This window comes from Pseudophryne corroboree, chromosome 1, assembly GCF_028390025.1.
Source record: "Pseudophryne corroboree isolate aPseCor3 chromosome 1, aPseCor3.hap2, whole genome shotgun sequence".
In the NCBI taxonomy this organism is placed as follows: domain Eukaryota; kingdom Metazoa; phylum Chordata; class Amphibia; order Anura; family Myobatrachidae; genus Pseudophryne; species Pseudophryne corroboree.
In genome coordinates this window covers 733,481,462-733,499,319 of record NC_086444.1, presented here as the reverse complement: position 1 = coordinate 733,499,319, position 17,858 = coordinate 733,481,462, and the positions used below count along the sequence as shown (strand labels likewise).

Below are 17,858 nucleotides of genomic sequence, written 5' to 3'. Positions count from 1 at the left end.
TACGGCTGTGTCGACATGTTGGATGAGGAGGCTTATGTGGAGGCGGAGCAGATGCCGATAAATGGGATGTCGCCCCCTGTGGGGCCGACACCAGAGTGGATGGATAGGTGGAAGGTATTAACCGACAGTGTCAACTCCTTACATAAAAGGCTGGATGACGTAACAGCTGTGGGACAGCCGGCTTCTAAGCCCGCGCCTGCCCAGGCGTCTCAAAGGCCATCAGGGGCTCAAAAAAACGCCCGTTACCTCAGATGGCAGACACAGATGTCGACACGGAGTCTGACTCCAGTGTCGACGAGGTTGAGACATATACACAATCCACTAGGAACATCCGTTGCATGATCTCGGCAATAAAAATTGTGTTACACATTTCTGACATTAACCCAAGTACCGCATAAAAGGGGTTTTATGTTTGGGGAGAAAAAGCAGCCGGTGTTTTGTTCCCCCATCAGATGAGTGAATGAAGTGTGTGAAGAAGCGTGGGTTCCCCCGATAAGAAACTGGTAATTTCAAAAAAATTACTGCTGGCGTACCCTTTCCCGCCAGAGGATAGGTCACGTTGGGAGATATCCCCTAGGGTGGATAAGGCGCTCACACGTTTGTCATAAAAGGTGGCACTGCCGTCTTAGGATACGGCCACTTTGAAGGAGCCTGCTGATAAAAAGCAGGAGGCTATCCTGAAGTCTGTATATACACACTCAGGTATTATACTGAGACCTGCAATTGGCTCAGCATGAATAGTGCTGCTGCAGCAGGGTCTGATACCCTGTCAGATAATATTAATACCCTAGACAGGGAGAATATGGTGCTAACATAGAGCATATTAAAGACGTAGTCTTATATATGAGGGATGCACAGAGGGATATTTGCCGGCTGGCGTCCAGAATTAATGCAAGGTCCATTCTGCCAGGAGGGTATTAGAGACCCGGCAGTGGACAGGTGATGTTGACTTTAAAAGGCACATGGAGATTATGCCTTATAAGGGTGAGGAATTGTTTGGGGATGGTCTCTGGGACCTTGTATCCACAGCAACAGCTGGGAAGAAAAATTTCTACCTCAGGTTTCCTCACACCCTAAGAAAGCACTGTATTATCGGGTACAGTCCTTTCGGCTTCAGAAAAGCAAGGGGGCCAAAGGCGCTTCCTTTCTGCACAAGGGAAGAAGGAAAAAGCTGCACAGACAGCCAGTTCCCAGGATCAAAAATCCTCCCCCGCTTCCTCTGAGTCCACAGCATGACGCTGGGGCTCCACAGACAGGTGCGGTGGGGGGCGCGTCTCGGGAACTTCAGGGACCAGTGGGCTTGCCCACAGGTGAATCACTGGGTTCTGCAAGTAGTATCACAGGGATACAAGCTGGAGTTCGAGGCGACTCCCCCTCGCCGTTACCTCACATCAGCCTTGCCTGCTGCCCTCGGATATAGGGAGTTAGTACTGGCGGCAATTCACAAGCTGTACTTCCAGCAGGTGAAATCAAGGTACCCCTCCTTCAACAAGGCCGGGGTTACTATTCCAAAAATGTTGTGGTACCGAAACCAGACGGTTCGGTGAGACCCATTGTAAAATTGAAATCCTTGAACACTTATATACGAAGGTTCAAGTTCAAAATGGAATCGCTCAGGGCGATTATTGCAAGCCTGGAGAATTTCAGGGTATCACTGGACATCAAGGATGCTTACCTGCATGTCCCTATTTACCCTCCTCACCAGGAGTACCTCAAAATTGTGGTACAGAATTGTCATTACCAATTCCAGACGTTGCCGTTGGTCTGTCCCCGGCACCGAGGGTATTTACCAAGGTAATGGCCGAAAGAATTATCCAGTACTTGGACAATCTCCTTATAAAGGCGAGGTCCAGGGAGCAGTTGTTTGTCAGAGTAGCACTATCTCGGGAAGTGCTACAACAGCACGGCTGGATTCTGAATATTCCAAAGTCGCAGCTGGTTCCTACGACGCATCTACTGTTCCTGGGGATGGTTCTGGACACAGAACAGAAAAAAGTGTTTCTCCCGCAGGAGAAAGCCAAGGAGCTGTCATCTCTAGTCAGAGGCCTCCTGAAACCAAAATAGGTGTCGGTGCATCACTGCACGCGAGTCCGGGAAAAAATGGTAGCTTCCTACGAAGCAGTTCCATTCGGCAGGTTCCATGCAAGAACTTTTCAGTGGGACCTCTTGGACGGGATCGCATCTTCAGATGCATCGGCTGATAACCCTGTCTCCAAGGACCAGGGTGTCTCTGCTGTGGTGGCTGCAGAGTGCTCATCTTCTAGAGGGCCGCAGATTCGGCATACAGGACTGGGTCCTGGTGATCACGGATGACAGCCTTCGAGGCTGGGGGGCAGTCACACAGGGAAAAAATTTCCAAGGACTTTGGTCAAGTCAGGAGTCGTCCCTACACATAAATATTCTGGAACTGAGGGCCATTTACAATACCCTAAGTCAGGCAAGACCTCTGCTTCAAAACCAGCCGGTACTGATCCAATCAGACAACATCACGGCAGTCGCCCATGTAAACCGACAGGGCGGCACAAGAAGCAGGATGGCGTGGCAGAAGCCACAAGGATTCTCCGATGGGCGGAAAATCACGTCTTAGCACTGTCAGCAGTGTTCATTCCGGGAGTGGACAACTGGGAAGCAGACTTCCTCAGCAGACACGACCTACACCCGGGAGAGTGGGGACTTCATCCAGAAGTCTTCAAACTGTTGGTAAACCGTTGGGAAAGGCCACAGGTGGACATGATGGCGTCCCGCCTCAACAAAAAGCTAAAGATATATTGCGCCAGGTCAAGGGACCCTCAGGCGATAGCTGTGGACGCTCTAGTGACACCGTGGGTGTACCAGTCGGTTTATGTGTTCCCTCCTCTGCCTCTCATACCAAAGGTACTGAGAATAATAAGAAGGCGAGGAGTAAGAACGATACTCGTGGTTCCGGATTGGCCAAGAAGAGCTTGGTACCCAGAACTTCAAGAAATGATATCAGAGGACCCATGGCCTCTACCGCTCAGACAGGATCTGTTACAGCAGGGGCCCTGTCTGTTCCAAGACTTCCCGCGGCTGCGTTTGACGGCATGGCGGTTGAATTCCGGATCCTAAAGGAAAAGGGCATTCCGGAGGAAGTCATTCCTACGCTGTTAAAAGCCAGGAAAGAAGTAACCGCAAACCATTATCACCGTATTTGGCGAAAATATGTTGCGTGGTGTGAGGCCAGGAAGGCCCCTACAGAGGAATTTCAGCTGGGTCGTTTTCTGCACTTCCTACAGTCGGGAGTGACTATGGGCCTAAAAATTGGGTTCCATTAAGGTCCAGATTTCGGCTCTGTCGATTTTCTTCCAGAAAGAACTGGCTTCACTGCCTGAAGTTCAGACATTTGTAAAGGGAGTGCTACATATTCAGCCCCTTTTGTGCCTCCTTTGGCACCTTGGGATCTCAACGTGGTGTTGAGTTTCCTGAAATCACATTGGTTTGAGCCACTTAAAACTGTGGATCTGAAATATCTCACGTGGAAAAAAGTGGTCATGTTATTGGCCTTGGCTTCGGCTAGGCGTGTGTCAGAATTGGCGGCTTTGTCATGTAAAAGCCCTTATCTGATTTTCCATATGGATAGGGCAGAATTGAGGACTCGTCCCCAGTTTCTCCCTAAGGTGGTATCAGCTTTTCACTTGAACCAACCTATTGTAGTGCCTGCGGCTACTAGGGGCTTGGAAGATTCCAAGTTACTGGACGTAGTCAGGGCCTTGAAAATTTATGTTTCCAGGACGGCTGGAGTCAGGAAAACTGACTCGCTTTTTATCCTGTAGGCACCCAACAAACTAGGTGCTCCTGCTTCTGAGCAGACTATTGCTCGCTGGATTTGTAGCACAATTCAGCTGGCGCATTCTGCGGCTGGATTGCCGCATCCTAAATCAGTAAAAGCCTATTCCACAAGGAAAGTGGGCTCATCTTGGGCGGCTGCCCGAGGGGTCTCGGCTTTACAATTTTGCCGAGCTGCAACTTGGTCAGGGGCAAACACGTTTGCTAAATTCTACAAATTTGATACCCTGGCTGAGGAGGACCTTGAGTTCTCTCATTCGGTGCTGCAGAGTCATCCGCACTCTCCCGCCCGTTTGGGAGCTTTGGTATAATCCCCATGGTCCTTACGGAGTTCCCAGCATCCACTAGGACGTCAGAGAAAATAAGATTTTACTCACCGGTAAATCTATTTCTCGTAGTCCGTAGTGGATGCTGGGCGCCCATCCCAAGTGCGGATTGTCTGCAATACTTGTATATAGTTATTGCTTAACTAAAGGGTTATTGTTGAGCCATCTGTTGAGAGGCTCAGTTATATTTCATACTGTTAACTGGGTATAGTATCACGAGTTATACGGTGTGATTGGTGTGGCTGGTATGAGTCTTACCCGGGATTCAAAATCCTTCCTTATTGTGTCAGCTCTTCCGGGCACAGTATCCTAACTGAGGTCTGGAGGAGGGGCATAGAGGGAGGAGCCAGTGCACACCAGATAGTACCTAATCTTTCTTTTAGAGTGCCCAGTCTCCTGCGGAGCCCGTCTATTCCCCATGGTCCTTACGGAGTTCCCAGCATCCACTATGGACTACGAGAAATAGATTTACCGGTGAGTAAAATCTTATTTTTTACACATTACAGCAGACAGCGTCCCCTTTTTACACATTACGGCAGATAGCGTCCCCCTTTTTACACATAACGGCAGACAGCGTGCCCTTTTTACACATAGCGGCAGACAGCGTGCCCTTGTTACATATTATGGCAGACAGCATCCCCCTTTTTACACATTGCGGCAGACAGTGTCCCCTTATTACACATTACGTCAGGCAGATTCCCCCTTTTTACACATCGCGTCAGGCAGATTCCCCCTTTTTACACATCGCGTCAGGCAGATTCCCCCTTTTTACACATCGCGTCAGGCAGATTCCCCCTTTTTACACATCATGTCAGGCAGATTCCCCCTTTTTACACATCGCGTCAGGCAGATCCCCCCTTTTTACACATCGCGGCAAGCAGATTCCCCCTTTTTACACATTGCGGCAGGCAGATTCCCCCTTTTTACACATTGCGGCAGACAGTCCCCCTTTTTGTAGAAAGAAAGAAAGAAAGAAAGAAAGAAAGAATGAATTATACTTACCCTCTCCGCTGGCTCAGGCTCCTCGGTGCAGCTTCTGATCACGATTCCCGGGCAGGAGAGAAGGAGGAGGAGGGAGGTGGAGGAGGGAGCCGCAGCAGCGCTGTTATTGGTGGAGGCGCTGCTGTCCCTCTGCTTCACTATAGGCTGTTCTCGGAAGACAGCCTATAGTGAAACAGAGGGACAGCAGCAGCAGCGCCTCAACCAGTAACAAAGCACTGCTGCGGCTCCCTCCTCCACCTTCTCCCCCCGTGCCGCTGCGCTGTTCTCTCCTGTCCGGGCGGCTGTGTGCTGCGGGCAACCGCACACAGCGGCATGTAATGAGTCAGTTTGACTCATTACATGCTTTGGGCCCCTGGACAGTGGCGGGCCCCAGTGCAACGCACTGGTTGCACTGGCGGTAGTTCCGCCTCTGAACGTGGCCATATACAATGTCTCATTCAGTGGAGGTCCAGTGTAGATTGATGGAAATCGAGCAGCAATTAATGGCTTGCACAGAGAAGAGTGTAAAAAAAACACCAAATAGCAGCACTGAGAGCTTGCTTATTACAATAAGAATAATGATTGCAAACCACTGATTAAATAGCCATGGATACACCAAAAAGTGATCTGATTTTTCTAGAACTGCGCACGTGTGGTGATTGACTAGCAATGGCGGATGCAGTGCAGATTTATTTGCAGATTAAGGGACAAGTAGTAAGCATTTGTAGGAGGTAACTGGGGTGGTTTCAAAGACACAGGCGTCTTTGCTTTCCACTCTCTGTTTAGTAATTTGCAATCACTGAATTGTGTGGTGTTAAGATTTAGTGATTGCAATCTATGAAGCGGACTCACGGGTGGCTGAGGTCCGATGGTTGACTGATGATGTGTGATCAGAGAGGCCGTCAGTGGGCATCTATGTACAAATCCCAGCAGCAGCATCATTAGCATATTTCCTCAGATCTGCTGTGTGCAAAAACTGCCACCTCTAAATCAGCACCATAGATTGCAATCACTGAATCTTAACCCAACAGAATTCAATGATTGTAAATTATTAAACAGTGAGTGAAAAGCAAAGCAATAGATGTTATAAGAAGCAGGGCAGTAGAGAGTCCGGCTGGGCCAAGGTACTTTTCAGGGGGTGTGGCCACACTGTAGCCCAGCATACAGCAACATGTGCTGGGCTAAGGAAAAGAGCTGCAGCTGCTGCTGCCAGGTAAGGAGGAGGGGGCCCGGGGCCCTCTCTGGGCCACTCCCAACAGACCTGGGCCTGGGTAATTTGTACCCTCTTCCCCCATTTCTCTCGGCACCACTGATGAGAAGTCGGGTTTCCTATCTTTCTAAGATACAAACATATTCAGTAAGTGCCCGAAACATACCTCCCAACATGACCCTCTCCAGGAGGGACAGAATGCTCTGCTTCTGGACTTCCCTCTTAACTTGTGATTTCCATCACCTGTGGTGAAACACCTTTCTTATCCATTAACCTGTTCAACACAGGTGATGGCAATCATAAATTAAGAGAAAAGTCCAGGAGTAGAGCATTATATCCCTCCTGGAGAGGGTCATGTTGGGAGGTATGCTGACATACTGCTCATGAATTAAGCAGGACATGGCTTGTCTCTTTGGCCTGTTTCAGATCTGATCGTAGCAGCATATTTGTTAGCAGATGGGCAGCCCCGCGCAACGCTATCGCTGGTGCTAGATTGGCATGCATGCAGGCCAATCTAGCGGGTCGCTCACTTCACCCGCTGGGTGAAGTGAGCAGCCCCCCGTCTCCCCACACACGCTCAGCACAGATCGCGCTGTGCTGAGCGGCGGGAGAGATGTGTGCTGAGCGGTTCGCTCAGTACACATCTCTCCTGCATCGGCCCGTCTATATGGGCCTTTAGTTTTGGGCGGGGTGTGTTCAAACTGAAATCTAAATTGCAGTGTACAAAATAAAGCAGACAGTATTTACCCTGCACAGAAACAATATAACCCACCCAAATCTAATTCTCTCTGCACATTACATCTGCCCCACCTGCAGTGCACATGGTTTTGCCCATTTGTTAACACATTTGCTGCTGAAATCAGGTATGAATTAGGCCCTTTGTGATATGTGGTATAAGGATGTTGGATGTCTGTAAAGTTGCATAGTATATAGCTACAGTGTAAAAGTGAGGACTCAATCCACTAGTTTAGTGTATATGTTTGGCCTTTTATTATACCCCTTTCACACTTCACAAATAACCCGGTATCGACCCGGCATATTGACGGGTCGACACGAGTCGGTGTGGTGTGAAAGGGTCATGGTCGAATTCCCGGGTCGCCTGATCCGGTAATTCAACCCGGGAATAAAGCAGTGTTATTCCCGGGTTGAATACCGGGTCAGTGGCAGCGTGAACGGGCTTCCGGGTCGATGCGGGGTCGGATGGGATTCGGCATTGGCGGTGTGAAAGGGGTATTAGATAACAACAAAGAACACCATTATACTATTTCAGCATACACCAGGATCATTATTGTAGGAGAAACAAGATTTTAATAGTTAAAAATGAGCTGAATAACTATATAAAACTGAAAATGCCCTCATAGCCTAAATATTGTTTCAACCAGAGGCAGTAATAAGTTAGAAGCAAGAAGAAGACCAGTACAGGAAACATAAAAATGCAATACAATTTATTTAATCTATCATCCACAAAAATTGACATGATTAATGCTAGTGCAATAAAAATACGGTGCTAATACATTCTGTGAAACATCTTAATGCTTGATAAAAAATCTTGACATTTCTCATCAGTCGGTCTTAAATTCTTTAGTTCATTGACCTGGATATGGGATCATTCACTAGCTGGCCAGAGCTAATTGTTAATTGTTCACCATCTGCCTAAATTCCCAAGAAAAATTAGAGTCAATTATTAAATGTTTAATTATGTGGGTTTGTTTAAAGCAATTCGGTCTCATACTTACCCTATGTTTGAGGTAGGAGAGGTAGATGTCCCAGCCCAGAGTTAGGACATTAACATACATTACTCTGTACTTTGTAGGTAGGAAGTAAAAGTTAATTAACTGAGCCGGTGGCCAGACGCACCATTCTGCCTGAAAATAACACAATTATGAAAGTAAAAAGTTGACAGATATGTCCAATACAGCATCATGCAGTTCCTTACTCACCTTATACATCTCCCAAAATTTTCCTTGAAATTCTTGCCAGGAACACCTTAGCGTTTGTCCTTCCATTGTGCCAAGACCTATTATTTATTAGAAGTGCAAGACTAGTCACAACAAATCCCTGCTTCCATCAGAAAAGTCTCAAAGATTAAAGAAAACCAATCGCCAGGTTATATATTGGCATTTTATGTACACATCACACAAAGCCTTGTGAACTATGAATGTATTCAATGAAAAGATTGGGCTGGGTATTTCATTATTCACTCTTAGGGGCCACCTTGCTACATACAGGTACTGGTAGCTGAGTGAGTTTTCAGTTCACAAGCAAATAGTTTTACAGGTGCACTCCTTAGCTAAATAAGGCCATGTAATATTACTACTATTTAACACGCCAAGGCACTATATGCGATGTATAAATTAACTGCAGTGCAGAATCCTATAACAGATTCTCTATAAATAACTTCTGAATATTAATTCAATTCTAAAGCTAATCTGTCACAGTAGGGTTGAAAAGTAAATCACTCCAGATCTATTGGAACAGACCATCGCTCCAATAGGCACATGTTGTAGAAGTGGCCCGACATGGTCAGCACAAGAGTATCGTCAGGGCTGCCATCAGAAATTGTGGGGCTTGGGACTGACAAAATAGGCAGGGCCCCCCACTAATAAAAATAAATATATTACATAGAAAAAGTAAAAAATTAAATAATAAGATTTTAAACCTACCGGTAAATCTTTTTCTCCTAGTCCGTAGAGGATGCTGGGGACTCCGTAAGGACCATGGTGAAAAGACGGGCTCCGCAGGAGACATGGGCTCTATAAAGAAACTTTAGAATGGGTGTGTACTGGCTCCTCCCTATATGCCCCTCCTCCAGACCTCAGTTAGAGAAACTGTGCCGAGGAGACGGACAGTACGAGGAAAGGATTTTTGTTAATCCAAGGGCAAGATACATACCAGCCCACACCATCCACACCGTATAACCTGGAATATACGAACCAGTCAACAGTATGAAACAGAACAGCATCAGTCAAAGACTGAACAAAACTGTAACATAACCCTTATGCAAGCAAATAACTATATACAAGTCTTGCAGAATGTTGTCCGCACTGGGACGGGCGCCCAGCATCCTCTACGGACTAGGAGAAAAAGATTTACCAGTAGGTTTAAAATCTTATTTTCTCTTACGTCCTAGAGGATGCTGGGGACTCCGTAAGGACCATGGGGATTATACCAAAGCTCCCAAACGGGCGGGAGAGTGCGGATGACTCTGCAGCACCGATTGAGCAAACATGAGGTCCTCCTCAGCCAGGGTATCAAACTTGTAGAATTTAGCAAAAGTGTTTGAACCCGACCAAGTCGCCGCTTGGCAAAGCTGTAATGCCGAGACGCCTCGGGCAGCCGCCCAAGAAGATCCCACCTTCCTAGTGGAATGGACCTTCACCAAATTAGGTAACTGCAATCCAGCCGTAGAATGAGCCTGCTGAATCGTGTTACAGATCCAGCGAGCAATAGTCTGCTTAGAAGCAGGAGCGCCAACCTTGTTGGCTGCATACAGGACAAACAGAGCTTCTGTTTTCCTAATTCGAGCCGTCCTGGCTACGTAAATTTTTAAGGCTCTGACTACATCAAGGGATTTGGAATCCTCCAAATCTCCCGTAGCCACAGGCACCACAATAGGTTGGTTCATATGAAAAGAGGAAACCACCTTAGGCAAAAACTGAGGACGAGTTCGCAACTCAGCTCTGTCCACAAGGAAAATCAGATAGGGGCTTTTGTGAGATAAAGCCGACAACTCAGACACTCGCCTTGCAGACGCCAAGGCCAACAACATAACCACTTTCCAAGTGAGATATTTTAATTACACGGTTTGAAGAGGCTCAAACCAATGAGACTTAAGGAACTGTAACACCACGTTAAGGTCACATGGTGCCACTGGGGGCACAAAAGGAGGCTGGATATGCAGCACTCCCTTCACAAAAGTCTGGACTTCTGGTAGAGAAGCCAATTCCATCTGAAAGAAAATAGACAGGCCCGAAATCTGTACCTTAATGGAACCTAATTTTAGGCCCAAATTCACTCCAGTCTGTAGGAAGTGGAGAAAACGGCCCAGATGGAATTCCTCCGAAGGAGCATTCTTGGTCTCACACCAAGACACATACTTTCTCCAGATACGGTGATAATGTTTCGCTGTCACCTCCTTCCTAGCCCTTATCAGAGTAGGAATGACCTCATCCGGAATGCCCTTTTCAGCTAGGATCCGGCGTTCAACCGCCATGCCATCAAACGCAGCCGCGGTAAGTCTTGGAACAGACAGGGCCCCTGTTGCAACAGGTCCTCTCTGAGAGGAAGAGGCCACAGATCTTCTGTGAGCATTTCCTGCAGCTCCGGATACTAGGCCCTTCGAGGCCAATCTGGAACAATGAGAATTGCCTGTACTCCTTTTCGTCTTATGATTCTCAATATTTTTGAGATAAGAGGAAGAGGAGGGAACACATAGACCGACTGGAACACCCACGGAGTCACCAGGGCGTCCACCGCTACTGCCTGAGGGTCCCTTGACCTGGCACAATACCTCGGGAGCTTATTGTTGAGGCGTGATGCCATCATGTCTATTTGAGGCAGTCCCCACTGACTTGCAATCTCTGCAAAGACTTCTTGATGAAGTCCCCACTCTCCTGGATGGAGATCGTGTCTGCTGAGGAAGTCTGCTTCCCAGTTGTCCACTCCCAGAATGAAGACTGCTGTCAGAGCGCTTACATGATTTTCCGCCCAGCGAAGAATTCTGGTGGCTTCTGCCATTGCCACTCTGCTCCTTGTTCCGCCATGGCGGTTTACATGAGCCACAGCCGTGACGTTGTCTGACTGAATCAGAACCGGTGGGTCGCGAAGAAAATTCTCTGCTTGACGTAGGCCGTTGTATATGGCCCTCAAATCCAGTACGTTGATGTGTAGACAAGCCTCCTGACTTGACCACAGACCCTGGAAGTTTCTTCCCTGTGTGACTGCTCCCCAGCCTCGGAGGCTCGCGTCCGTGGTCACCAGAACCCAGTCCTGAATGCCAAACCTGCGACCCTCTAGAAGGTGAGCACTCTGCAGCCACCACAAGAGAGATACCCTGGCCCTGGGGGACAGGCTGATGATCTGATGAATATGTAGATGTGACCCGGATCAGTTGTCCAGAAGGTCCCACTGAAAGGTCCTCGCATGGAACCTGCCGAATGGAATGGCCTTGTAAAACGCCACCATCTTTCCTAGAACTCGAGTGCATTGATGGACCGACACCCTTTGTGGCTTTAACAGGTCCCTGACCATGTTCTGGAGTTCCTGGGCTTTTTCCATCGGGAGAAAAACTCTTTTTCGTTCCGTATCCAGAATCATGCCTAAGAAAGGCAAATGGGTCGTTGGAACCAACTGTGACTTTGGTAGATTGAGAATCCAGCCGTGCTGTTGCAACACCCTCAGGGAGAGTGACACGCTGTTCAGCAACTGTTCTCTCGATCTCGCTTTTATTAGGAGATCGTCCAAGTATGGGATAATTGTGATATCCTGCTTGCGCAGGAGCACCATCATTTCCGCCATTACCTTGGTGAAAACCCTCGGGGCCGTGGAAAGCCCAAACGGCAACGTCTGAAAATAAGATTTTAAACCTACCGGTTAATCTATTTCTCCTAGTCCGTAGAGGATGCTGGGGACTCCGTAAGGACCATGGGGTATAGACGGGCTCCGCAGGAGATAGGGAACCTAAAAAGAACTTTGACTATGGGTGTGCACTGGCTCCTCCCTCTATGCCCCTCCTCCAGACCTCAGTTAGAGAACTGTGCCCAGAGGAGATGGACAATACAAGGCAGGATTTAGCAATCCAAGGGCAAGATTCATACCAGCCCACACCAATCATACCATGTAACCTGAAACATACATAACCAGTTAACAGTATGAACAAAAACAACAGTAACGGTCCAAGACCGATGTCAACTGTAACATAACCCTTATGTAAGCAACAACTATATACAAGTCTTGCAGAGTTTCCGCACTGGGACGGGTGCCCAGCATCCTCTACGGACTAGGAGAAATAGATTTACCGGTAGGTTTAAAATCTTATTTTCTCTTACGTCCTAGAGGATGCTAGGGACTCCGTAAGGACCATGGGGTTTATACCAAAGCATCCAATCGGGCGGGAGAGTGCGGACGACTCTGCAGCACCAACTGAGCAAACGCTAGGTCCTCATCAGCCAGGGTATCAAACTTGTAGAATTTAGCAAAAGTGTTTGACCCCGACCAAGTCGCCGCTCGGCAAAGTTGTAAAGCCGAGACGCCTCGGGCAGCTGCCCAAGAAGAGTCCACCTTCCTAGTGGAATGGGCCTTAACCGAATTTGGTACCGGCAATCCAGCCGTAGAGTGAGCCTGCTGAATCGTATTACAGATCCAGCGAGCAATAGTCTGCTTTGAAGCAGGAGCGCCAAGCTTATTGGCGCCTCTGTTTTCCTAATTCTAGCCGTCCTGGCTACATAAATTTTTAAGGCCCTGACTACGTCCAGGGATCTGGGTTGATTCATATGGAACGACGAAACCACTTTAGGCAAAAATTGCGGACGTGTCCTCAATTCAGCTCGATCCACATGAAAAATCAAGTAGGGGCTCTTGTGTGATAGAGCCGCCAATTCTGACACTCGCCTTGCTGATGCTAAGGCCAACAACATGACCACCTTCCAGGTAAGAAATTTCAACTCAACCTTGTTAAGCGGTTCAAACCAGTGTGATTTTAGGAACTGCAACACCACGTTCAGGTCCCATGGTGCCACTGGAGGCACAAAAGGGGGCTGGATGTGCAGCACTCCCTTTACAAACGTCTGGACTTCTGGAAGAGAAGCCAATTCCTTCTGAAAGAAAATAGAGAGGGCCGAAATCTGTACCTTAACCGAGCCTAATTTCAGGCCCATATCCACTCCTGTCTGTAGGAAGTGGAGAAGACGACCCAGATGAAAATCTTCCGTAGGTGCATTCTTGGTCTCACACCAAGACACATACTTTCGCCAGATACGGTGATAATGTTTTATCGTCACCTCCTTCCTAGCCTTTATTAAAGTAGGGATGACCTCTTCCGGAATCCCCTTTTTTGCTAGGATTCGGCGTTCAACCGCCATGCCGTCAAACGTAACCGCGGTAAGTCTTGAAATACACAGGGCCCCTGCTGCAACAGGTCTTCCCTCAGAGGAAGAGGCCAGGGGTCTCCTGTGAGCATCTCTTGTAGATCCGAGTACCAGGCCCTTCGAGGCCAGTCTGGGACAACGAGTATCGTCTGTACTCTTCTTCGTCTTATGATCCTCAACACTTTCGTGATGAGAGGAAGAGGAGGAAACACGTAGACCGATTCGAACACCCACGGTGTTACCAGTGCGTCTACTGCTACTGCCTGAGGGTCCCGAGACCTGGTTAAATACCTCCAAAGTTTTTTATTGATGCGTGACGCCATCATGTCTATTTGAGGAGTTCCCCAAAGACGTGTTACGTCTGCAAAGACTTCTTGATGAAGTCCCCACTCTCCTGGATGGAGATCATGTCTGCTGAGGAAGTCTGCTTCCCAGTTGTCCACTCCCGGAATGAAGACAGCCGACAGAGCGCTTACATGATTTTCCGCCCAGCGAAGGATCCTTGTGGCTTCCGCCATCGCGACTCTGCTTCTTGTCCCGCCTTGGCGGTTCACATGAGCCACTGCTGTGACATTGTCTGATTGAATCAGAACCGGAAGGTTTAGAAGAAAACTCTCCGCTTGTCGAAGGCCGTTGTAAATGGCCCTGAGTTCCAACACATAGATAGGACTCCTGGTCTGACCAAAGACCCTGAAAAGTCTTTCCCTGTGTGACCGCTCCCCATCCTCGGAGGCTCGCGTCCGTGGTAACCAGGATCCAGTCCTGAATCCCGAACCGGCGACCATCCAGCAGGTGAGCACTTTGCAACCACCACAGTAGGGACACTCTGGTTCCTGGGGACAGAGTTATTTTCCGATGTAAGTGCAGATGGGACCCGGATCACTTGTCCAGAAGGTCCCATTGAAAAGTCCTTGCATGGAACCTTCCGAAGGGAATGGCCTCGTAGGCCGCCACCATTTTCCCCAGAACTCGAGTGCATTGGTGAACTGACACCCTTTTCGGTTTTAGCAGGTCTCTGACCATGTTCTGGATGTCTTGGGCTTTCTCTATTGGGAGGAAGACCTTCATTTGTTCCGTATCCAGTATCATACCTAGGAACGGTAGTCGAGTTGTCGGAATCAACTGTGACTTCGGTAGATTTAGAATCCAACCGTGTTGCTGGAGCACTCTCAGAGAGAGCGCCACACTGCTCAGCAATTTCTCCCTTGATCTCGCTTTTATCAGGAGATCGTCCAAGTATGGGATAATTGTGACTCCATGCTTGCGCAGGACCACCATCATTTCCGCCATTATCTTGGTGAAAATCCTCGGGGCCGTGGAAAGTCCAAACGGCAACGTCTGAAATTGGTAATGACAATCCTGTACAGCGAATCTCAGGTATTCCTGATGGGGGGCATATATGGGGACATGAAGGTACGCATCCTTTATGTCCAGAGACACCATAAACTCCCCCTCTTCCATGTTGGCTATTATTGCTCTGAGAGATTCCATTTTGAATTTGAATCTTTTTATGTACAGGTTTAGGGATTTCAGATTCAAAATCGGTCTGACCGTACCGTCCGGTTTCGGGATCACAAATAGGGTTGAATAGTAACCTCTTCCCTGCTGGTGCAGGGGAACCTTGATTATCACTTGCTGTATACACAGCGTTTGAATTGCAGCAAACACTACATCCCTTTCCGATGTGGAAGCTGGTAGGGCCGATTTCAAAAAATCGGCTCGGGGGCACATCCTCGAATTCCAATTTGTAACCCTGAGAAACTATTTCCAACACCCAGGGATTCAGTTCCGAACTGACCCAGGCCTGACTGAAAAGTCGAAGACGTGCCCCCACCGGTGCGGACTCCCTCAGGGGAGTCCCAGCGTCATGCTGTGGTTTTTGGAGCAGCCGGGGAGGACTTTTGTTCCTGGGCACCTGCCGAAGCAGGTGCTCTCTTGCCTCTGCCCTTACCTCTGGCGAGGAAAGAGGATCCCCGACCTCTTTTGGACTTGTGCGACCGAAAGGACTGCATCTGATAGGGTGTTGCTTTCTTTTGCTGTTGGGGAATATATGGTAAAAAATTTGATTTACCTGCTGTAGCTGTGGAAACCAGGTCCGTCAGCCCATCCCCAAACAATACATCACCCTTATAGGGTAGTACTTCCATATGTTTTTTGGAATCCGCATCACCCGTCCATTGGCGAGTCCATAAGGATCTTCTCGCTGAGATAGACATGGCATTGGCCCTAGAAGCTAGCAATCCAATGTCCCTTTGAGCATCCCTCATAAATAAGACTGCGTCTTTTATATGGGCTAGAGTTAGGAATATAGTATCCTTATCCATAGTATCAAATTGATCTGTCAGCTCATCTGTCCAAGCTGCAATTGCGCTACACACCCATGCCGACGCAATCGTCGGTCTTAACACAGCACCCGTATGAGAATAAATACCCTTTAAGGTAGTTTCTTGCCTGCGATCTGCAGGGTCCTTAAGGGCCGCTGTGTCAGGAGACGGTAGCGCCACTTTCTTGGACAAGCGCGTCAGGGCCTTGTCCACAGTGGGAGGTGATTCCCAAATCTCCCTGTCCTGCTTAGGGAAAGGGTATGCCATAAAAATTCTTTTGGGGATCTGCGGTCTCTTATCCGGATTCTCCCAAGCTTTTCCAAAGAACTCATTTAATTCATGAGATGTGGGAAAATTAATAATCTGTTTCTTTTCCTTAAACATGTGTACCCTTGTGTCGGGGACCGAGGGTTCATCCACAATATGCAACACATCCCTTATTGCCACAATCATACACTGAATGGTTTTAGTCACCCTAGGGTGCAATTTTACTTCGTCATAGTCGACACTGGAATCAGAATCCGTGTCGGTAGTAGTGTCTTGTGTTAAGGGACGCTTTTGAGACCCCGACGGGCCATGTGAGTCGGTTCAATCTGATGATTGACCGCCTGATGTCCCCCTTAAACCAGCCTTATCAAGCCTTTTATGTAAAGATGCCACACTTGCATGCAACGTATGCCACATGTCCATCCAATCTGGAGTCGGCACAACCGACGGGGACACACCACTCATTTGCTCCACCTCCTCCTTGGAGAAGCCTTCCGCCTCAGACATGTCGACACACACGTACCGACACCCCCCACACACAGGGATTAACCTATAAGGGGACAAAACCCCAACCAGGTCCTAAGGAGAGACAGAGAAAGAGTATGCCAGCACACACCAGCGCTTAACAACACTGGAAAAAAAATATATATATCCAGATAGCGCTTTTTTATATATATATTATGTCAATTCCCACTCACTGCGTCGCCAAAGTGCCCCCCTCCTCTTTTTTCCAGCCTGTGTTCAGCAGGGGAGAGACCAGGGAGCCAGCGTTTTCTTTCTCATGCAGCTTCTGTGGAGAAAACGGCGCTGGTTAGTGCTGAGGATCAAGCCCCGCCCACCCGACTGCGGGCTTCGGTCCCAGTGATTTTTCAATAAAATGGCGGGGGATCAGCGATTTACTGCCTCCGCAGTCTAATCCCACTGTATTTGTGCCAAAATGTGAGGTTTATTGCTGCCCAGGGCGCCCCCCCCTGCGCCCTGCACCCTTCAGTGCTGCTCTGTGTGTGTGTGACTGGGAGCAATGGCGCGCAGCTTACCGCTGCACGCCTTACCTCATGAAGATCTGATGTCTTCTGCCGCCTAAGATGTCTTCTGTCTTCTCTATCCGCTTCTACCTTCGGCATCTGTGAGGAGGACGGCGGCGCGGCTCCGGGACGAACCCCAGGTGAGACCTGTGTTCCGACTCCCTCTGGAGCTAATGGTGTCCAGTAGCCTTAGAAGCAGTGCCCAACTTGACAAGCCAGCTCTGCTTCTCTCTCCTCGGTCCCACGATGCAGGGAGCCTGTTGCCAACAGGACTCCCTGAAAATAAAAAACCTAACAAAATTATTTTTCCACAGAAAACTCTGGAGAGCTCTCTGCAGTGCACCCATTCTCCTCTGGGCACAAGATCTAACTGAGGTCTGGAGGAGGGGCATAGAGGGAGGAGCCAGTGCACACCCATAGTCAAAGTTCTTTTTAGGTGCCCTATCTCCTGCGGAGCCCGTCTATACCCCATGGTCCTTACGGAGTCCCCAGCATCCTCTAGGACGTAAGAGAAAATAAGAATTTACTCACCGGTAATTCTATTTCTTGTAGTCCGTAGTGGATGCTGGGGACTCCGTAAGGACCATAGGGAATAGACGGGCTCCGCAGGAGACTGGGCACTCTAAAGAAAGATTAGGTACTATCTGGTGTGCACAAGCTCCTCCCTCTATGCCCCTCCTCCAGACCTCAGTTAGGGAAACTGTGCCCGGAAGAGCTGACATTACAAGGAAAGGATTTTGGAATCCAGGGTAAGACTCATACCAGCCACACCAATCACACCGCACAACTCGTGATAACCTTACCCAGTTAACAGTATGAACAACAACTGAGCATCA

General features: G+C 48.5%; 1 protein-coding gene across 5 annotated transcripts in view; it reads right to left on the bottom strand.

The window, feature by feature from the left end:
* Positions 1–7,749: 7,749 nt before the first annotated feature.
* Positions 7,750–17,858, bottom strand: part of LOC134909324 (mpv17-like protein 2) — a 107,718-nt gene continuing 97,609 nt past the window's right edge. For all 5 annotated transcript variants that reach the window (XM_063916124.1, XM_063916089.1, XM_063916109.1 and 2 more), the window contains exons 4-6: positions 8,262–8,338; positions 8,058–8,186; positions 7,750–7,974 (exon numbers count right to left, since the gene is read on the bottom strand). In XM_063916124.1, the coding sequence (XP_063772194.1) occupies positions 7,903–7,974; positions 8,058–8,186; positions 8,262–8,338 (278 nt within the window). In that variant the 3' untranslated portion in view covers positions 7,750–7,902. The remainder of the gene's footprint in view (positions 7,975–8,057; positions 8,187–8,261; positions 8,339–17,858) is intronic.